General features: G+C 49.1%; 1 protein-coding gene across 1 annotated transcript in view; it reads left to right on the forward strand.

Annotated features, from left to right (window-relative positions):
* Positions 1 to 344: 344 nt before the first annotated feature.
* Positions 345 to 20,483, forward strand: part of TEKT5 (tektin 5) — a 68,048-nt gene continuing 47,909 nt past the window's right edge. The window contains exons 1-5 of the mRNA XM_011988126.1: positions 345 to 981; positions 4,223 to 4,306; positions 4,926 to 4,996; positions 12,231 to 12,374; positions 17,740 to 17,962. Coding sequence (XP_011843516.1) covers positions 418 to 981; positions 4,223 to 4,306; positions 4,926 to 4,996; positions 12,231 to 12,374; positions 17,740 to 17,962 — 1,086 coding nt within the window. The 5' untranslated portion in view covers positions 345 to 417. The remainder of the gene's footprint in view (positions 982 to 4,222; positions 4,307 to 4,925; positions 4,997 to 12,230; positions 12,375 to 17,739; positions 17,963 to 20,483) is intronic.

The following is a 20,483-nucleotide window of genomic DNA, read 5'->3' on the forward strand; positions in this document are numbered from 1 at the left end:
GGGACAAAAAGAAAGAAAGAAAGAAAACAACTCGCTTTGACCAAATTGGCCTGAGATGATTGAATTCGCTGGCTAGACTACATTAATTTTCCTCCCATGGGGCCCAGTTAGGTCTGGGAACACAGTTCCGTTCTAATAGGAAGATAAAATGTCACTTCTTGCAACCGAATCTGTGGATTACGAAACTCACATTCACTTTGCCGATCATTGTTTTGTCTTTTTGTTTTGGACAATATGGCCCCAGCTGGCCTGTAAGTGAGCAAAGGCCCCGCTAAGAGTCCCTCTCCCCAGGCTTTATGACACCAGTGCTGAGTCATAGAGGTTCTGCCAGTCCCCAGGAGAAGCACTTTCCCCTTTCCTGGTGATGACTTTGGATCCTTGAGCAGAGTTTTGCCCGAGCAGGGCTCATGGGGGAAGATGGAGTTTCTTGGGACCACTCAGACTGCCAGTTACTGTGGCCCCAAGAAATGCTGTGGCTTGACCTCACTGCCAGCTGTACAAGCTCCAGTGATCCAGGAGTGCTATCAGCCCTACTACCTGCCCGGGTACCGCTACCTCAATTCATGGAGGCCTAGCCTCTTCTACAAGATATCCAACGTCCAGACCTGCCCGGATGAGAGCTCCAGCACCCTGCGGCCACCCACCACCCTGCCCGCGTTGCGCTCAGCACTCTTCTCTCGCTATAGCCCCCATGACTGGGACCAGTCCAACCAGCTGCAGGTGCGTGGGGCAGAGGCCTCCCGGCTGTGGGCCAGCCGGCTGACGGACGACTCCGTGAGGCTCTTGCAGGACAAGGACCAGTTGACACAGCAGATGCAGCAGGGCACCACCCGGAACCTGGGCCAGAGACTGTCAGACATCGGTTTCTGGAAGTCGGAGCTGAGCTATGAGCTGGACAGACTTCTGACTGAGAACCAGAACTTGGAGACGGTCAAGAGGCGGCTGGAGTGCGCGGCCAATGAGGTGAACTGCCCATTGCAGGTGAGTACAGGGTTGGGGACAGGGCTGTGGCCATGTGATGGGGATACTGCACACTCATTCCACTTCCCTCGACTGAAGATCAAGGTGGCAGGCGCCTTGCAGGTCAGTTTGAGCTGCACCACCGAATGTGATCAGTAATACAATCTTAGTCAATTCAGGATAATCCCAGTCAAATCAGGGTTTCTTGGACTCAACAGAATTTCCTTTTCTCCTTGAAGCTACATCAAAGTTGCAGGGGTTTCATGAAGGTATTGTGTGCATACATATGCATGCCTCAGCATGTGTGTGTTCCGGTCCTTAAAGCACATACTTAAAATAACTGACTTATGTATTTATTTGTTTATTTATTACACAGAGTCTCCCTCTCTCACCCAGGCTGGAGTGCAGTGGCTCGATCTTGGCTCACTGCGACTTCCACCTCCTGGGTTCAAGCGACTCTCGTGCCTCAGCCTCCCGAGGAGCTGGGATTACAGGCGCCCGCCACCATGGCCAGCTAATTTTTGTATTTTTAGTAAAGACAGGTTTTGCTATGTTAGCCAGGCTGGTCTCGATCTGATCTGCCTGCCTCTACCTACCAGAGTGCTGGGATTACAGGCGTGAGCCACTGCACCTGGCCCATAACTACCTTATTTTTCCCCATAATACTTATCCTCTAACATGATGTATACTTGATTGAATATTAGAATATAGGATCGTCTCCATCAAGGCAGAGACTTTTGCCTGTGTTGTCACTGATGTATTCAAGACTGCTATTCAGTGCAGGGCACCTGTATGTCTGTGTGGGTCTGTAATGACCAATATCGGTGCTGATTGATGTTGTTTACACTAACGTTTTGAATGTATTCCCAGCCTAGGACAGGGCGAAGCACAGAGTAGGCATGCAATAAATACATGCTGAATAAATGAGTAAATATCTAAATGTGACTGGGCGCAGTGGCTCACGCCTGGGTCTGGATACAAAGGGGTCTGGATAAGTGAATGTTTCTCACAGCACCCAGGAGAAAGTGATGGAAGGGGTTGAGTGGACACTGGTTAAGGAACCAGCAGCACCTATGGGAACTGACTTTGACCACACAGGAAGATGACTGGCTGCTCCCTGGAGTGTGTGGGGAACTCAGGACCTCTTGCCTGGAAGCCTCCTGCAGCTTCAGGGGCTTCTGTAGGAGAGATCCTGCCTCCGGATCCTCCTGGGAGACATGGCATAGGTTTCCATCACTCTGAGATGTCCAAATCCGTGCAATGCAGGGAGCAGATTCCATATAACTCCAGATTCTCCCTGGGAAGGAGGATGGGCAGGGCTGCTTTTCAGAGCCCTACAGCAGCATCCCAAACCTACTGCTCTCCCTCCCACTCTCTTCTCACTCCCCCATCCTGTCTAGAAGGTCCAGCTCTGCCTGGTCACATCTGGCTTTCTCTGATCAGCCACATGGTGGCAGGGGGACCATCAACATCTCAATTCCATCTCCCGGGCTGCCCCCACAGTCCAGGCAGCCTCTCCCTGCACAATGTCAACCACCTCCTTCCTGGTCTCCCAATTCCTGCTCCCTTCCAACCCATTGTCCTCACAGCAGCCACTGATGGCCTTGATGGCCTCCAAGAAATTAACATCTTAATTCCCGAATTCCTCCATTCCTCCCCATAACCCCTGTCCCCGCTATTGCTCCAGTCTCACTTCCTCTAATCCAATGCCAATGGCTTCCTGTCTGTTTCTCTGCCGACCTCAGGGCCTTTGCAGCTGCTGTTTTCCCTTCTGGTGCATTTCTATCCAGGTCTGCATCTCTGCTTCTCATGACACAGTCCTTCTCCTCCTTAGAGAATTCCTCCCTGACCACTCTGCTGGTTACTCCTCACCCACTCACATCACCCTGAATATTTTCATCCTGGCCCTTCACACAGTTGGAAATGATTGAGTTCCTGGTTTGTTGTTGTTTGAGACAGGGTCTTGCTCTGTTGCCCAGGCTGGAGTGCAGTGGTATGATTTTGGCTCATTGCTTGACCTCCTGGAGTCAAGAGATCCTCCAACCTCAGCCTCCCAAGGAGCTGGGACTATAGACACGCACCACCACGTCTGGTTAATTTTAAAATTTTTTGAAGAGATGGGATCTTGCTATGCTGCCCAGGCTGGTCTCCAACTCCTGAGCTCAAGTGATCCTCCCCCCTTGGCTTCCCAAAGCATTGAGATTACAGGCGTGAAGGAGGCACTGCGCCCACCCTGATTTTCTTATGGGAGTTCTCTCCCCTAGTAGAACACAGGCTGCGTGAGAGCAGGGACTCTCAGCCTGGTTCATTGTGCTATCCCCAGCACCTCAGCAGAGCATGACTCACAGAAGGGGTTCCGGAAATCCTTGTGGCACGGGTCAGTGACCCCCTCCCGTTTCTGAGTTCTCACATACATTTGCATCGTGACATCCAGACCTTGATGTCCTGCTTCCTTCTGCTCCTGAGCCCTTTGTGACATCACAGGCTGGTTTGCCAATCGCTGCTGTTCGTCAGCTTCCTGTCACAGAGCACCCCTGAAAAGCCCCCTTTCCTGTCCTCTCTTCTGCTCTGCCCAGGTCTGCATGAGAGTTGTAAGACCCAGGGCTGTGTGGCAGGGTTGTCCTGACCACCTCCCCAAACTGTCCCTCCACTGGGAGATCTGCAAAGAGGGATTTTCATGCGTATTCACAGGTAATATTTTTGGGCAATGTTCTCAGTGATTTACACTTGTCAAGTCGACTTCACCTGCACAATGGACTTGCGAGATAGGCACCAATATGGCACCCATCAGCATAGGAGGAAACCAGCAGAGAGGTTAAGCAATTTGCCCAAATGCACACAATAGGAAGTGGCCAAGCCCCGATTGAAGTCAGAAGAGAAGCTACATGGAGAATGGCAGCCAAAACCATCTTATCTGAAATTATTATGAAGTTTTACTCTATGTATTATTGTATTTGGGGAAGGCTTGGGGCTGCTGATGCAATTATGGGAATCCAAATTGGTTCTTGAGATGCTACCTTGTCCTGCCTTCTCTACATGGGCCTTCCATCTCCAGATGCATTGGTCGTGTGGCAACCCACAGCTCTCATCCGGTGAGAAGGGGAGGCAGAAGCCCATCCAATGCACAGTAATGAGGTCACATGAGGCACCCAGGTTTCCGGGAGAAAGGAACAGATTGTGGCAAGGGTGGATGTGAGTACCTTCTGCTCAGGGTCTGCATACAGCTGCAGGAAGAATAAGCTCATCATGCTGCTTCCCACAGGTGGCCTTGGAGTGTCTGTACCATCGAGAGAAGAGGATTGGGATTGATTTGGTCCATGACAACGTGGAGAAAAACCTTATCCGGGTAAGGTATCTCTTAGGTCTGCCCAGCCCCCGGAAGGAGGTGGGACGGCCAGCAGGTCAGAGAAATTACTGAGCTACCTGTCAGGAGCAGAAGCCACACGTGTCACCCTGTGGAAAGCTAGGGCTCAGGAAGCATGGGCGGAGGCCTAGTTTGCAATTTAGGAACAGGGAGAAATGGAATTATTTGACTCTCAGTCTTTTCATCTCCAAAATAGGCATGATAATAATATACCAATAACAATAATAAAAACTAGTGTTTATTGAGCACCTACTATATGTCATAGGCTATACCACTTCATATGCATTATTTAATGTAATGATAAAATAATCTATAAGTGAGTGCTTGGCACATAGTAGGTGCTAAATTTTCTTTTTTTCTGGGAGTCTATAAAAAGAAAGTAGGGCAATAAAAAGAAAAACAATGGTGGAGCCTCCATAATCAACCCTTAGCTGCCTGGCCCTGGGGTCACGTGGATTGAGGCAGGGGCCCCATGCTGACATTTCACCTCCTGGGGTCGAGGGTGGTCAGTGAGAGGGGAGGGGAGAAGTGAGGGCTGTGGCTTGAGAGACAAGACTGAGGTTCTAAGAGGCACCACTCTTTCTGACATTTTTCATTTCAGGAAGTGGATTTGCTAAAATGTTGCGAACAACAGATGAGAAAATTAGCTCAAAGGATTGACCTCCAGATGCGGTAAGGGCTTTTTTTTTTTTTTTTTAGTTCCCTCTCCTTGGGGTTTGTTTTGGGACTCCCAGGTTTCTGGGGGATAAGCCAGAGGGGCCCACTTGTCTCTGTGTGGTTCTTTTGGTCAGTGGTGTGCTGGTAAATGTTCAACAACCAGCTTTCTGGGGGAAAAAAAAGAGTCCTGAATGTAGGATCAGCCAGTTTGGGTGGTGTAAATGCTAACACAATGGCTGATTTTAAGCTGCTAATATGATGTTACTGAGACGTGCACAATTGACTCTCACAAGCCGGTACTTCACTTGTTACTCTTGTTTACAACGAGAGCCCTGGCAAGAGGCAGCTGGCCTCCTTGAGGCCCCTCTTAGCCTGTGGTTTCCCCATTTGAGTTCTAAACCTTGGGAGATGACAGAGGGTGGGTGGTATTAGGTAGCAGGGCCAGGGACTGGGCACCTCTGCAAGGGAGCTGTTGGACGCATTGAGCCAGAAGTCTTCAAAAGAAATCAGCTTTTTGTTCTTACAAGATTATGTAACCAGTATCCTGACAAGCCTGGGGACCCCCCTCATAATTAAAGGGAGACAAGTTTTACAGGGCTTGGGGCCCATAGCTAAGCCCTTGGCACCAGCTCCCCCTGGAAGCAGCTGTCTCACCTCCACCTGTATCTGGCACTCACCTTTAACTCTTTCAGGGCACGCTGCTCTGCTGGTTTTTCCACTTCATTCATTCTTGACACAGAGACACAGAAAGCACGGGACAGGCTGGCAACCTGGCAGTGGCTGTCCGTCCCGCTGCCTGGTGCACATGGTCGGCTGGGGTGGAAGCAGAGGGGCCGGGCAGCTTCCAAAGCAGCCCTGGGAGCACACATCTTGGTTTGCTGTACCCCAGAACCCACCTCCTCCTCTAGGAGCCCTTGGAGCCCCCGAAGTGGTTAGTGCTGGATGTTAGGAAGAAAGACATCACAAGCAAGTTACCCTTAGAGCAAAGAGCTTGGTCAGGGACAGACACATTGGAGACCCCTAGAAAGACATCAGGGGTGGAGGTGTACAGAGAAGATGCAAATATAGCAGGAGGGATGATGGCTGAAAGGACAAAAACAGAGTTGAAGTTCGATGGTTTGTGTGCCCCTGTCCTAATTTCTCACAATTCCACCTGTCACCGGGACTACTGTTACGTATAGTTTGTCTATAAATTGATTTGCTTAAAAAAACCTTAAGCACACCAGGGCGACTACAGTCAACAGTAATTTATTTCTCATTTAAAAATAGCTAAAAGAGTATAAATGGGAATGTTTGTAACACAAAGAAATGATAAGTGCTGGAGGGGATGGATACCCCAGTTACCTTAATGTGATTGTTACAAATTGCACGCCTGTATCAAAATACCTCCCACAAATATATACACCTACTATGTACCTGCAAAAGTTCAAAAAAATAAAAAATAAAAAATCAATTCAGTAAACAAAATTCCTTAAATATTCATATTTATTTGTTTGTTTTTTTGAGACGAAGTCTCACTCTGCTGTCCAGGCTGGAGTGCAGTGGTGCGGGCTCAGCTCACTGCAACCTCCACCTCCCAGATTCATAAGTATCTCTGGCCTCAGCCTCCTGAGTAGCTGGGATTACAGGCCCATGCCACCACACCTAGCTATTTTTTTTGTATTTTTAGTAGAGACAGTGTTTCACCATGTTGGCCAGGCTGGTCTCAAACTCCTGACCTCAGGTGATCTGCCCACCTCGGGCTCCCAAAGTGCTGAGATTATAGGCGTGAGTCACTGCGCTCGGCCTAAATACTCTTATTTAAACAGGCAAACTTTAACAAAGGGAGAATTGGGACAGGCCAGTGTCTTTGTTTTATTGCATTTTTCTTGCACTTTTAAAAAAATTACTTATTCATTTTTAATTGACAAAAGTGGTATATGCTGTATCATATAAAACATGATGCTTTGAAATTACATGTATGTTTCAAAACATTGAACTAATTTGAACTACTTAACATGTATGTTACCTCACATACTTATTTTTTGTGGTGAGAACAGTTAAAATCTCAGTGATTTTCAAGTACACAGTACATTGTTATTAACTATGGTCACCATGTCTCTGGAACTTATTCCCCCTGACAAACTGAAATTTGTACTCTTTGACCAACATCTCCTCAATCCCCCACCCCCAGCCTCTGGTAACCACCATTCTACTCTGTGCTTGTATTAGTTCGATTGTTTTAGATTCCACATATATGGGGAGATCATGAGATATTTGTCTTTCTGTGCCTGACTTATTTCACCTTACATTATGTCCTATAGGCTCATCCTTGTCGCAAATGACAGGATTTCCTTCTTTTTCAAGGCTGAGTAGTATTCTGTCGTGTATACATGCCACATTTTCTTCATCCATTCATCTATTATGAGACACCTAGGGTGATTTCATGTCCTGGCTATCGTAAATTGGGCCGCAATAACTGCCCATTTTAAAGCTAGGTTGTTTTCTTGCTCTTGAGTTCCTTATATATTTTGGATAGTAACCCCTTATCAGAGGTATAGTTTGCAAATATTTTCTCCCATTTCTCAGGTTGTCTCTTCACTCTCTTGATTGTTTTGTTTGCTGTGAGAAGCTTTTTAGTTTGATGTAATCTCATTTGTCTATTTTTGCTTTGATTTCTTGTGCTATTGGGGTCATTGTCCAGACCAATGTCATGGAACTTTTCCCCTATGTTTTCTTCTAGTAGTTTTACCGTTTCAGGTGTTACATTTTAGTCTTTAATCTATTATTTTTTTTTTTTTTTGAGATGGAGTCTGCCTCTGTCACCCAGGCTGGAGTGCAGTGGTGCAATCTCGGTTCACTGCAACCTCCTCCTCCCGGGTTCAAGTGATTCTTCTGCCTCGGCCTCCTGAGTAGCAGGGGTTACATGTGCCCGCCACCATGCCCGGCTAAACTTTAATCTATTTTGAGTTGATTTTTGTCTATAGTGTGAGATAGAGCTCTAACTTATTCTTCGGCATGTACATTTCCACTTGTATCAATACCATTTTTACATGGTATTGGAAAAGAAAGAAAGGAAGAAGCTGTCCTTTCTCCATTGTGTGTTCTTGGCATCTTTGCTGAAAATCCATTGACTGTAAATGCCTGGATTTATTTCTGGGCTCTCTATTCTGTTCTTTCTTCCAGTTATTTTTGTGATCTTCTATTTATGGCAAGAGAGAGTGGTTTTCCGTTTGTAACTGCCATGGGATGTGACAAACCATGGCGCTGGTGGGGACAGGAGGGCTGACGTTTGGGAAGTGGTGTAGTTTGAGCCGGCAGAGTGAACCAATCACAGATTTGAAGTGGGGAGCTGGACCTCAGAGGAGAAATCCTGAGACTGGGGTCAGGAGGCTGCTTGTGCAACCCCAGATGATGCAAGCAGAGGCCGGGGGAGCTGGGAGAACCAGGGAGACTGAGACAGATGGAGACAGTCCCAGAGACTGAGAGACACACAGAGAGAGATGAGCACTGACATCAAAAGAGACAGACATGAAGAGATAAACAGAGACAGGGATGGGGAGTAGGGAGACAGAGGGACAGAGAGGCACAGAGTCAGATATGCCAGAAAGCGAAATCAAGAGACGAGATAGAGACAGAGAAAGGCAAAGAGATGAGGAGAGACAGATATGGAGAAAGAGGACAAGAGACCGGGTACGGTGGCTCACGCCTGTAATTCCAGCACTTTGGGAGGCTGAGGTGGGTGGATCACTTGCGGTCAGGAGTTCGAGACCAGCCTGGCCAAAATGGTGAAACCCCGTCTCTACTAAAAACACAAAATTAGCTGGGCGGTGACGCATGTCTCTAATCCTAGCTACTCGGGAGGCTGAGGCAGGAGAATAGCTTGAACCCAGGAGGCGGAGGTTGTAGTGAGCCAAGATCACGCCACTGCACTCCAGCCCGGGCCACAGAGCAAGACTGTCTGAGAGAGAGAGAGAGAGAGAGAGAGAGAGAGAGAGAGAGAGAGAGATGTTTGAGCTTGGATAGAGACCGAGAGAGATGAGAGCAACGGAGACAGACAGCAAGAGCAAGAGAGAGAGAAAGCAAGCACAGAGTGAGTGAGGGAGAGGATGAGAGCAGGTGAGGGCAGCATTTCGCTTTGTGGAGACTGGAGGCCGAGCCACCCTGGATGGAGACTGTTTGTCGCTGGGCAGTGGCTGTGTGTCAGATGACTCCTGCCATCTCACGGGGAGGCAGCTTGTGCTGCCAGAGGGATTGGGATTATACTGATTCACTGAGAGCTGGCCAGAGCCTCATTAGCCAGGCAGAGTCTGGTGTGTCCTCACGCGCTTGGGGAAGCTCTGCTGCTGAACTGCTCAGGTGGCCAACACCAGGCTGCTGGCTCATGGTTTTCTGCGGAGCCTGAGGCCTGCATCTGGGCAGGGTGGTGTCCTTGCCGCACCAGGTGAGAAAAGGCTCTTCCTGACAGAGGAAGTCATGCTTGGGCTTTTCCTGGTGGGCTGACAGCAGGGTGAGCTTGGCGCTGATCCGGCCCTTGGTTGTGGGCCAAGTAGGGAGGACAGGACTGCCTCCTCTTTCCCCAGGCCTCATGGCAAGGGCCAGGCAGCTGGACACGCTGGACTCTGAGGCCCCCAGGTTTCCCTCTAATTCTCTGACATGTTTGCTTTCCACATCCTGGCCTCGCTTCACGTTCCAGCTCATTCGGCAGGACAGGGCCCCATTTCTCCAGGGCTCTGCCAATTTGGAAACCCCAAGGGCCCCGGGTCAGGGGTTCCTCCTGCTCCGATGTGACCCATGCTTCCTGATAGGTGGGAACCCCCACTACTGTCAGGATTTCACTTCCTGGCTCCTGGCCTGCTGGAAATCCCTCACCCGCAACCAACATCCATAACAGAAAAAAAAAAAAAAAAAAAGATATAGATGGAGGAGACGGAGGGGGACACCCAGAGAGACACACAGAGGCTGAGACAGAGAGAAACCAAGAAAAAGACAAAGGTTGGAGAGACAGAGACATAGACACAAGAAGGGAGGGAGAGAGAGAGAAAGAGAACAGAGACACTCAGTTTAGCTGGTGTCTGACATACCCTCACTTAATGGAAGTTATGCCCTTCTCTGCTCTTACAATTCTTCTAAACACTCCAAGGCAAAGTTTCAGCTGCGGCTTATGTGTCTGTAACATCAACTGATCTCTCTTTTTTCAGCCAACAGGGAAACAGAAAAAGGTCTAGGCTTAGAACCTTCTGGAGGAAGTAGATTCTAGCTAGGATTTAGTAGGTGCCTACTTAGTATTAATATTTATTAATATTTAGTGAGTGCCTACTTAGTATTAATATTTAGGTCTGAGGTGATCTTCTATCAATGGAAAGGGTGATGGGTTTTTCTTTAAAGTCAGGGATGTAAAATTTCATTTTATCATACATTTATTTACATTTTAAAAGTGATTTTAGGCTGAATGCGGTGGCTCATGCCTATAATCCCAGCACTTTGGGAGGCCAAGGCAGGCGGATCGCCTGAGGTCAGGAGTTCAAGACCAGCTTGGCCAACATGATGAAACCCCGTCTCTACTAAAAAAATACAAAAATCACCCAGAAGTGGTGGCGGGTGCCTGTAATCCCAGCTACTAGGGAGACTGAGGTAGGAGAACCCCTTGAACCCAGGAGGCGGAGGTTGCAGTGAGCTGAGATCCTGCCACTGCACTCCAGCCTAAGCGATAAGAGGGAAACTCCGTCTCAAAAAAAAATTAATTAAATAAAAGTGATTTTAAAAAGGAAAAATAAGTAGAGTTTGGTATTTGACAAGAATCATGGAAGTGGTTCTCAAATGTCTGGAATTTGGCAGTAATCTTTAAGTCTAAGTTTCTTAGCCAAGATACCAACCAGCCCTCCTGGCTTAAGCCCTGGCCCTGATCCATTGTCCTCTCTTTACCTCAGCGCAGTCTCTGACCCCACCCAGCCCCAACCCTACCCAATTCCTGTCTTCACCTAGCCCCCGACCCAACCCAGTCCCTGAACCCACCCAATCTCTGTCTTCACCCAGTCACTGACTCCACCTAGTCCCTGTCCTAACCTAGCCCCTGACTCCGCCCAGTTCCTGATCCCGAGGTCCCTAAACATCTGGTGTTTCTAGCTTCTCTGCCTTGGCACATGTGATGTTCTCGGCTTGGAATTCTCATTCCGCCAGCAGCAATTCCCCCATAATGTCTACTTCAATTTATTGTGAAAACCCAGCTCAGACACCTCCTGGAAAGCCTTCCCTGACCACCCTCTCATCCTCAATTAACGGTTTCCTCCTCTGTGTTATTTTGTATTTTCAAACCTGCACAATGGCCTTACCGTTCTGAGATATATATATATGTGTGTGTGTGTGTGTGTATGTGTGTGTATATAGTATTTGTTCACACAAATCTGTGAGCAACTTGAAGGCAGTGACTGTGTCATCTTATTCATGTCTCATCCCTTGGTGCGCAGCATAGGGTCAGACACAATGATGGATTTACGAAGTGATTTGACTTGCATCAGACGTTGTCCAAAGTATGGATTGATATCTTCTAAATTAGGTCAGCAAGCTACAGCTGGAGGGACAAATCTGGCCCACAATCTGTTTTTTTAAATAAAGTTTTATTGAGATGAAGCCGCAACCATTTTTACATATCTGCGACTGCTTTCGTGCACAGTTCAGTAGTTGCAACAGAGACCATATGACCCACAAAGCCTAAAATATTTATCATGCAACACTTTACAGTAAATGCTTACCCATCCTTCTTCTAAAGGACAACAGGGGCCAGGTGTGGTGGCTTACGCCTATAATCTCAACACTTTGGGAAACTGAGGCAGGAGGATCACTTGAGCCTAGGAATTCAAGACCAGCTTGCACAACACAGCAATACCGTGTCTACAAAATATTTAAAAAGTTAATCAGGCTGGTGGCTGCATGCCTGTAGTCCTAGCTAGTCAGGAGACTGAGGTGGGAAGAGTGCTTGAGCCTGGGAGCTCAAGGCTGCAGTAAACCATGACTGCACCACTGCACTCCAACCCGGGTGACAGAGTGAGACTCTGGGGAAAAAAAAAAAAAAAAAAGAATAAAGGGCAAATCTGTTTGGATTAGGGGGAGCCTCTGGGTATGTGGTGGGGCATTGAGGTGGGAAGAGGACTGAGAAGCTACTGGGGGGCTTCCTGGGGGACCAGGGCTTGTAACACACACCTGCTGTGTGGCCCAGGCTGGGAATTCTGGGCAGGTGCACAGTCCAGGAATGACTCCTCCCTCCCTGCAGGGATAACCGAGATGCTCAGCACGCCCTGGAGAGGGACCTCGAGGATAAAAGCTCGGCGCAGTGCATCGATGAGAAGTGCTTTAACCTGAGAAATACGTCAGACTGCATCAGCTTCTTCCACGGCATGGAGAAAATTGATGGCACGTAAGTATTAGACACCCCCTCCCCATCCCTGGCGTGTCCAACTGGAGTGAGGGCTTCTGCTCCTGCCAACGAATGGCGAAGTGGCATCGTGCGCCAGCTAAGTGGGAAGTAGTGTGGTCGAACGGGGATCCTCCAGTGCAGGCGGCAGAATCCAAGTTGGGTTAACTTAAGACAAAATGGATTTACCCAAGGGGTTATGGGGGAGCCACGAACTCAAGGGGAAGGCTGGAGAGGAAGGTCCTGGCAGGGGGAGCTGTGTGGTCAGAGTGCCTTCATCTTTCCATCCTTGCCCCACTGTTCAAGATCCAAATTTCGAGAGAGCATGCCTTTGGCTTAGTGAGGGTCGCACAGCCACTGCCGCTCAGCAGTTTCACCAAAAAAGAAATTCCCAAACGAGTGACAAGCTTGGCAGGGAGGCCACCTGGGGTCAGCTGATGCCGATAGTGGTTTAAGAGAGTGAATTCTTGCCTGGCCAGGTGTGGTGGCTTACCCCTGTAGTCACAGCCCTTTGGGAGGCTGAGGCTGGAGAATTGCTTGAGGCCAGGAGTTCCAGGAGTTTTCCAGACCAGCCACAGAGAGAGAGGGAGAGAGAGAGAGAGAGTGGAGTCTGGAGCCAGGTTGCCTGGCTTCAAATCCCAGCGTCTACGCTAACACAGAGCAAGTCACTTCATTTCTTTGGGCCGTTTCTGAATCTATACCTCTGGGAGAAAATTAGTACTCAATTCCCAGGGCTGCTGTGAGTATGAAAAAGGTGGGTGTATGAAGTTTTAAGCACAGAGCCTAGTATAGAATAATAACAGCCAACATTTATCGAGTGCTTACTGTGTGACCTCATTTTCTCGTCACAGCAGCTACGAGGTGGTGCCTTCTGTGAGCCTGTCATGATCCTGGGCATATCACAGAATTGTGAGATTTTATGCAGAATGAAAACATGCTTCCCACTTGGTAGTCTGAGGTCTGAGAGATGCTTAGGATGAGGAAGAAGGTGGGGTCTATCTTAGTTCCGCCTTCTTCTGTTTAAAAAAAAAAATCTCTAGTACATAGAATTGTGCTTGGCACATGTTGGTATGCAATAAATTTTTATTGAATGGAAGAATGAGTGTAAGGAGGAAGGGAGGGAAAGAAGAACCACAGGAAGGGAGGAAGGGGAGCGAGAAGGACGGTATTCCTTGGCAATCTCCTTGGCCCAAGCCTGGGGTCACTTTCTGGATCTTACAAATGTCGAAGTGCTGAGGTGACCCTTTGGGACTTACGGTAATGACAACTCCTGGAGACTTTCTTCCTCTTCCTGACAAGGTGCTGTCCCCCATGGCACTGGCAAGGTGAGCAGGACTTTGGGGGCTTGGCCCCCCTCATCTACACAGGGAGTCCGGAGGGTCTCTCTTCCCAAACAGATTCCTCTCCAGAAACCTGGCAGCCCCAGAGCCTCCAATGTCTACACCCAGGAGGGACCTGCTACTTGAAGTCCCCCATCTAGAGACTCCATCTGCAGAAGAGAGCCGCTGTTTGTGGCAATTAATTGCTTCCCAGATGTGCTAGCTTGGGGCTTTGTATTTGTGGTTTTCTTATTTATTTACTTATTCAAGACGGAGTTTTGCTCTTGTTGCCCAGGCTGGAGTGCAATGGTGCGATCTCGGCTCACCACAACCTCCACGTCTCAGGTTCAAGCGATTTTCCTGCCTCAGCCTCCCGAGTAGCTGGGATTACAGGCATGCGCCACCACGTCCAGCTAATTTGTTTGTATTTTTAGTAGAGATGGGGTTTCTGCATGTTGGTCAGGCTGGTCTCAAACTCCTGACCTCAGTTGATCCTCAGGCCTTGGCCTCCCAGAGTGCTGGGATTACAGGTGTGAGCCACCACGCCCAGCCTTGGGGTTTTCTTAAAGCAGGGCTATGTCTGGGCGGATGAAAGAGGATGTTTGGTGAATGTCTGAATTGCAGTATCTCTATTTTCTAGATTAACAGTGATGATGATGATGATGGCAGTAGACACCTTTTTTTTTTAGACAGAGTCTCGCTCTGTCACTAGGCCAGAGTGCAGTGGCACAATCTCAGCTCACTGCAAACTCTGCCTCCCAGGTTCAAGTGATTCTCCTACCTCAGCCTCCCAAGTAGCTGGGACTGCAGGCACGTGCCACCACGCCCAGCTAATTTTTGTATTCTTAGTAGGGACAGGGTTTCACCATGTTGGCCAGGAAGAGACACCTTTTACCTGGTGTCTGCTATGTGCTAGACATTGTGCTGACAGCTTCATGTGCAACATCTCATGAATAATAAATATTTTTCGGGCGCTTACTCTGTCCAGTGCCGTGATAAGGACTTCACATTTAAACACTCAGCAACCCTGGGGGTTAGTACCATTATCTCCATTTTACAATGAGGAAACTAAGGCTTAGAGAGGTGAATCGATTGGCTCAAGCTCACACAGCAAATGACAGAGCTGTGATTCTGAATCGGCACTGAATACTGAGCCTGTGTGTTTTACCAATGGTGCCTTCCTGCATCTCCAGCAAGGCCAGCTGTCTTCTCCATCTTTAGTGGACGTAGACTCCAGAAAGCACTTCCCCCTCCTGAGGCACACTGCCTGCTGAGGAGGCAGACTGTCTTTGGCAAATTCCTCCCCAGGGAGAATGTCATTAAGCACGTTATTTTCTCTGGGGAGCTCAGCTTCTGTTGCAGGGGAGAACAAGGGCTTAGAGGTTACTGTTCATGACATTGACAGTGTCCCCCCGTTCAGAGGCAACAGAGACACTCACAGTAAATCTGCGTGTTTCTCTCTGCTGTCCTTATCATCTCCTCTTTCCTCCGTGTTCTGGGATGGGGCGTTGTTGTGCGGCCTCGAACAAGATGCCTCACTCTCGGAGCCTCAGGTCTTGGTGGGATGAAGCTCTGAACCTGACATAGTACCACTCCTATCTCCAGAAGCCCGAGATGCCTGTTTATTGCTTGATTTTTAACTCCTACAAAAGCCGGGCAAAACAATCACACATACTATATGATTTTTAATACTTTCTATGCACCATGCAACCTAAGTGTGCTTTAAAATGTCTGAAAAGAAGCCGGGTGTGGTGACTCACGCCCATAATTACAGCACTTTGGGAGGCCAAGGTGGGCGAATCACGAGGTCAAGAGATCCAGACCATCCTGGCCAACATGGTGAAACCCCATCTCTACTAAAAATACAAAAATTAGCCAGGCGTGGTGGTGCTCGCCTGTAGTCCCAGCTACTTGGGAGGCTGAGGCAGGAGAATTGCTTGAACTTGGAAGACAGAGGTTGCAGTGAGCCGAGAAAAGAAAGAAAGAAAGAAAGAAAAGAAAGAAAAGAAAGAAAAGAAAGAAAAGGAAAGAAGGAAAGTATAAAAATCTGCTTTATTTAAGAACTGGAGACTTCCTGGACCAGAAAAGACCTTGAGAAATTACCTAGTCTGGTTTATCCAGGACCTGAAGCCAACTCAAAGAAATGCATGCCCTTCCTCAAAGCCTTCCCAGATGAGAAAACCCCACGTGGTCCATTGGTTGCTTGTTGCAGGGATTTACATGCTCTGCCAGGAAGAACTTTACTGAGGAGTTGCTCATGTGTCACCACCTCCGAGAAGCCTTCCCTGCCTGCCTTTGCTAATGTAGCCTGTGTCCCTGTCCATTGATCTCCCCAGATCCATTCTCCAGCTGCCACACTGTGTGTCCTGCACAACAGACTCTCCTCTGCAGACCTCCTCTCCTGGGCTCTCTGTCCTTTGATTTCCAGATGGGTTCAGCCAGGAGGAGGGGCACCAGCAGAAGACAGAGTGTGGGAGGGGAGAGGCTACGATTTCTTCCCCTGCTACCTCCCTCCCAGACACTGTAGTCGACCATGGTTCCTTCTCTTCTGGGGCTGTTATAACACTTACTGCTTCCTTTTCTCTTGCCCGTTACAGCTGGGATAGTGACAACGTCATGCGGTTTCTTTTTATTTTTTAGTGGTGGGGATAGGGTCTTACTCTGTTGCCCATGCTGGAGTGCAGCAACGTGACCTTGGCTCACTGCAGTCTCTAACTTCCAGTTCAAGCGATTCTCCTGCCTCAGCCTTCCGAGTAGCTGGGATTACAGGCACATGCCACCACACCCAGCTAATTTTTGTATTTTTAGTAGGGACGGGATTTCACCATGTTGGCCAAGCTGGTCTCGAACTCCTGACCTCAAGTGATTCTCCCGCCTTGGGCTCCCAAAGTGCTGGGATTACAGCCATGAGCCACCGAATTCAGCACTTCATGCGTTTTCTAATCCCTGACCATCTCAACACCCTTCCGAGTATTCATCTATTCCCGTTTACAACCCTGACCAACACATAATGACACCACTCCGTTTGTCTCTTTCATCCTCCTGCTGCTGCTGCTGCTTTTGAGACAGGGTCTTGTTATGTTGCCCAGGCTGGAATGCAGTGGTGCAATCATGGCTCACTGCAACCCTGAACTCCTGGGCTCAAGAGATCCTCCCACCTCAGCCTCCCAAGTAGCTGGGACCACAGGCATGTACCACCACACATAGGTACTTCTTTTTGGCATTTTTTATAGAGATGGGGGTTTCACCACATTGACCAGGCTGGTCTTGAACTCCTGGGCTCAACTGATCTGCCTTCCTCGGCCTCCCAGCATGCTGGGATTAGAGGCATGGCTGGCCCGGCCCTCCAGTTTCTAAATCCCTTCCCAGCACATAACACAATGTGTAACTATCTCCTCGTTCACTGTCAATCTTCCTTCTCTGGCAATTAACCGCCACGAGGACAGGGATGTTGCTGTTCTTGTTCATGGCTCTCTCCTAAGTGCCTGGAACAATGCGTGGCATGTGGTAGAAGTTGAAGAAATATTCCATGAATGAATGGCAGTGAAAGTAGCGTGGCCACATTCTCATTGCAGAGTTGGAGGGTCCCTGAACCCTCTCTGTGCCCAATGCCTGCTTCTTGGCTTGTCCGTGTTGTGTTTCTGGTGGCAGTGGTGTGGGTGTTAGGGAAAAGAGCTCTCTGAGGGAGCCCCTCTCTTTGACCCACTCACTGAGTGCCCTTCTGCCGACCAGCTGCTCTCTTTAGGGTTCTCTTGCCTCCCCTGTAAAATGAGGGTGTTGGATCAGGACAGTGGTTCTCAGCAAGGGGTGACTGTGCCCTCTCCCAGGAGGGTACTTGGCAATGTCTGGAGCCATTTTTTGGTTGTCACAATGGGGTGGTCCGGGAGCTGCTGGCATCTAGTAGGTAGAGGCCAGGGATGCTGCTAAACATCCCACAATGCACAGGAGAGAGAATAATCCCGATCCAGAGGCCAAGACTGCCAAGGCTGAGAAACCGCAGATTGTGAGGTCTCCCAGGGCTGCAGCAACTCGTCCCTGTGCCTTTGCAGGATCTCCGTACCCGAGACCTGGGCCAAGTTCAGTAACGACAACATCAAGCACTCTCAGAACATGCGGGCCGACTCCATCCGGCTGCGGGAGGAGGCGGAGCACCTCTTTGAGACCTTGTCGGATCAGATGTGGAGGCAGTTCACAGACACCAACCTGGCCTTCAACGCCCACATCTCCGAGGTGACGGACGTGAAGAATAAGCTGCAGACACAGCTGGCGAAGGTGAGCAGATCCTCCCAGGACCCCTGCCTTCTCTGCCAAGCCCTCACCCTCCTCCCGTGAATCTGAGCAGTTTCTGGGCCAAGCTGGCCCTGCCCCTGGTGCCAAACCAGTACCCTCCCTCCCCAAGGTCTGTGGTCTTGTTCTTTCTAAAAGCGGCCAAGGGCTGAGCTTCCTGGGGGGATTTAAGCATCCAGGGTCCATCCTGTCTTGCTCACTGGAGGATGGAGCCTGGAACTTGGCCTGGCTGTCCCCAAGAGGCTGTGACGCTCCCAGGACCCCTTATTCTCCATCTAAAACCCATGTGACTGAGCATGACAGGTGCAGAGAACGGAGCCCGGCAGCGCATTGTCTCTGTCACTCCAACACATCTTCTCCGCCCACAGCAGCATCTTTGGAAGTGTAACCTTTGACTTCCAAAGGCCTCAACAGAACCATAACAGTCTAAAGGGATTTCCTGCTGAGGGATGGGGTGCTTTTTGGATCTGAGGAGTCTGCAGCACTGCCCGATTCTGTCGTCAGCCCGCTATGCCCACACCAGCTTGCCCTTTAGGCATTTTGCGTCATGCTGTTTCACACCTCCAGGTTGGCTCTTGGAGTCCTCTTTGGATGGAATCTATACTCCCTGCTCAATGCAAATTTAGATTCCCACTGGGTGCCAGATGCTGCGCTAGGCACTAGGAATAAAATGAGGAGCCATATAAACACGGGCCCTGGCCTCTGGGGATTTGACATTCTCCTGGAAGAACAGTGGTGGCTGTGAAATTTATACACACAGAAAGAACTTGGATGATAGTCAGGTCAGAGGGAACTTGCCTTGAATTTGTATTTGCAGAACAGTACGCCTTTTTAAGGCCAAGTACAGTGGCTCACGCCTGTAATCTCAGCACTTTGGGAGGCCAAGGTGGGCAGATCATTTGAGGTCAGGAATTTGAGACCAGCCTGGCCAACATGGTGAAACCCTGTCTCTACTAAAAATACAGAAAACTAGCCAAGTGTGGTGGTGCATGCCTGTAATCCCAGCTACTTGGGGAGGCTGAGGTGGGAGAATCGCTTGAACTTGGGAGGCAGAGGTTGCAGTGAGCCAAGATCACACCACTGCACTCCAGCCTTGGCAAAAGAGTGAGACCCTGTCTCAAAACAAACAAACAAACAAAAAAACTGTGCCCTTTTTTATTGTGTCTGTATCTTTGGGGGGATTCATGGGCTGAAGGCAGGGTTTGATGGAAATTACAGTGGTAGCTTCAGCCCACGTACATCTGCCACCCTTTAGTCTGGTACTCCAGAAGAGACAAAAAATAAGTAAAGTTTATTTTTCTTTTCTTCTCTCTCTCTGTCTCTTTTTTTTTTTTTTTTTCCTGAGATGATCTTGCTCTGTTGCCCAGGCTGGAGTGCAGTGGCACAATCACGGCTCACTGCAGCCTTGAACTCCTGGACTCAAGCGATCCTCCCACCTCAGCCTCCCAAGCAGCTAAGACTACATGTGTGAGCGACTACACCTGGCTAAGTTTTTTAGTTTTTTGTAGAGACAGCGTTTCGCTATGTTGCTTAGGCTGGTCTCAAACTCCTGGGCTCAAGCAGTCCTCCCACTTCGGCCTGTCAAAGTGTTAGGATTACGGGAGTGAGCCACCGTGCCTGGCCTCGAAACAGAAGTTTCCGTGAAATCATTCCAACATTTTTATAGGGAGGGAGCAAGGGTGGGTGAGCCAGAGATTCTCATGGGACCCACACTGGGTAGAGCAGAGAAGCAGGGGACATTGCCACCCAGAACAGATCAACAGGGAGTTGAGTGGCCGAAAGTTGGTGGGAAGAGGATTCCAGAGACAGCAGCAAGGCAAAAGATGCATCCGGGACGAAGCTGGAAGAAGGGGCAGGCGGGTCTGGGTAGGCCTCGTGAAGGGTTTGGATTCTCACCTAAGAACAATGGGGAGCCTTTGAAGGTTTTAAGCAGACAGTGTTTGGGTCCAAGCTTGTCCTTTTGTTGATTTCTTTTCTGCCTGGGTGGCAGACGGGATGCAGCAGTTAAGAATGGATGCAGGGGCCGGACGTGGTGGTTCACACCTGTAATCCTAGCACTTTGGAAGGCAGAGGCAGGAGGTTCGCTTGAGGTCAGGAGTTAGAGACCAGTCTGACTAATATAGTGAAACCCTGTCTCTACTAAAAATACAAAAAATCAGCTGGGCACAGTGGCATGCACCTGTAATTCCAGCTACTCGGGAGGCTGAGGCAGGAGAATAATTTGAACCCAGGAGGCAGAGGTTGCAATGAGCTGAGATCTTGCCACTGCACTCCAGCCTGGGCGACAGAGTGAGACTGTGTCTCAAAAAAAAAAAAAAAAAAAAAGGAATGGATGGATAGAGTGGTTAGCGGGCTCTGGAAGAGGCCCAGGGAGTGGGGAAGGCTGCCTGTGCTGTGGTGGTGACATCAAGTGGAAGAAGGACTGGAAGAGGGTAAGATATCTAGAGAAGGCAAAGTTGGCACCGAGTTGGCCTGTGCACCTTCCCTTTATCTTTCATGAACTATT

This window comes from Mandrillus leucophaeus, unplaced genomic scaffold (assembly GCF_000951045.1).
Source record: "Mandrillus leucophaeus isolate KB7577 unplaced genomic scaffold, Mleu.le_1.0 Scaffold323, whole genome shotgun sequence".
NCBI classification, from domain to species: Eukaryota; Metazoa; Chordata; class Mammalia; order Primates; family Cercopithecidae; genus Mandrillus; species Mandrillus leucophaeus.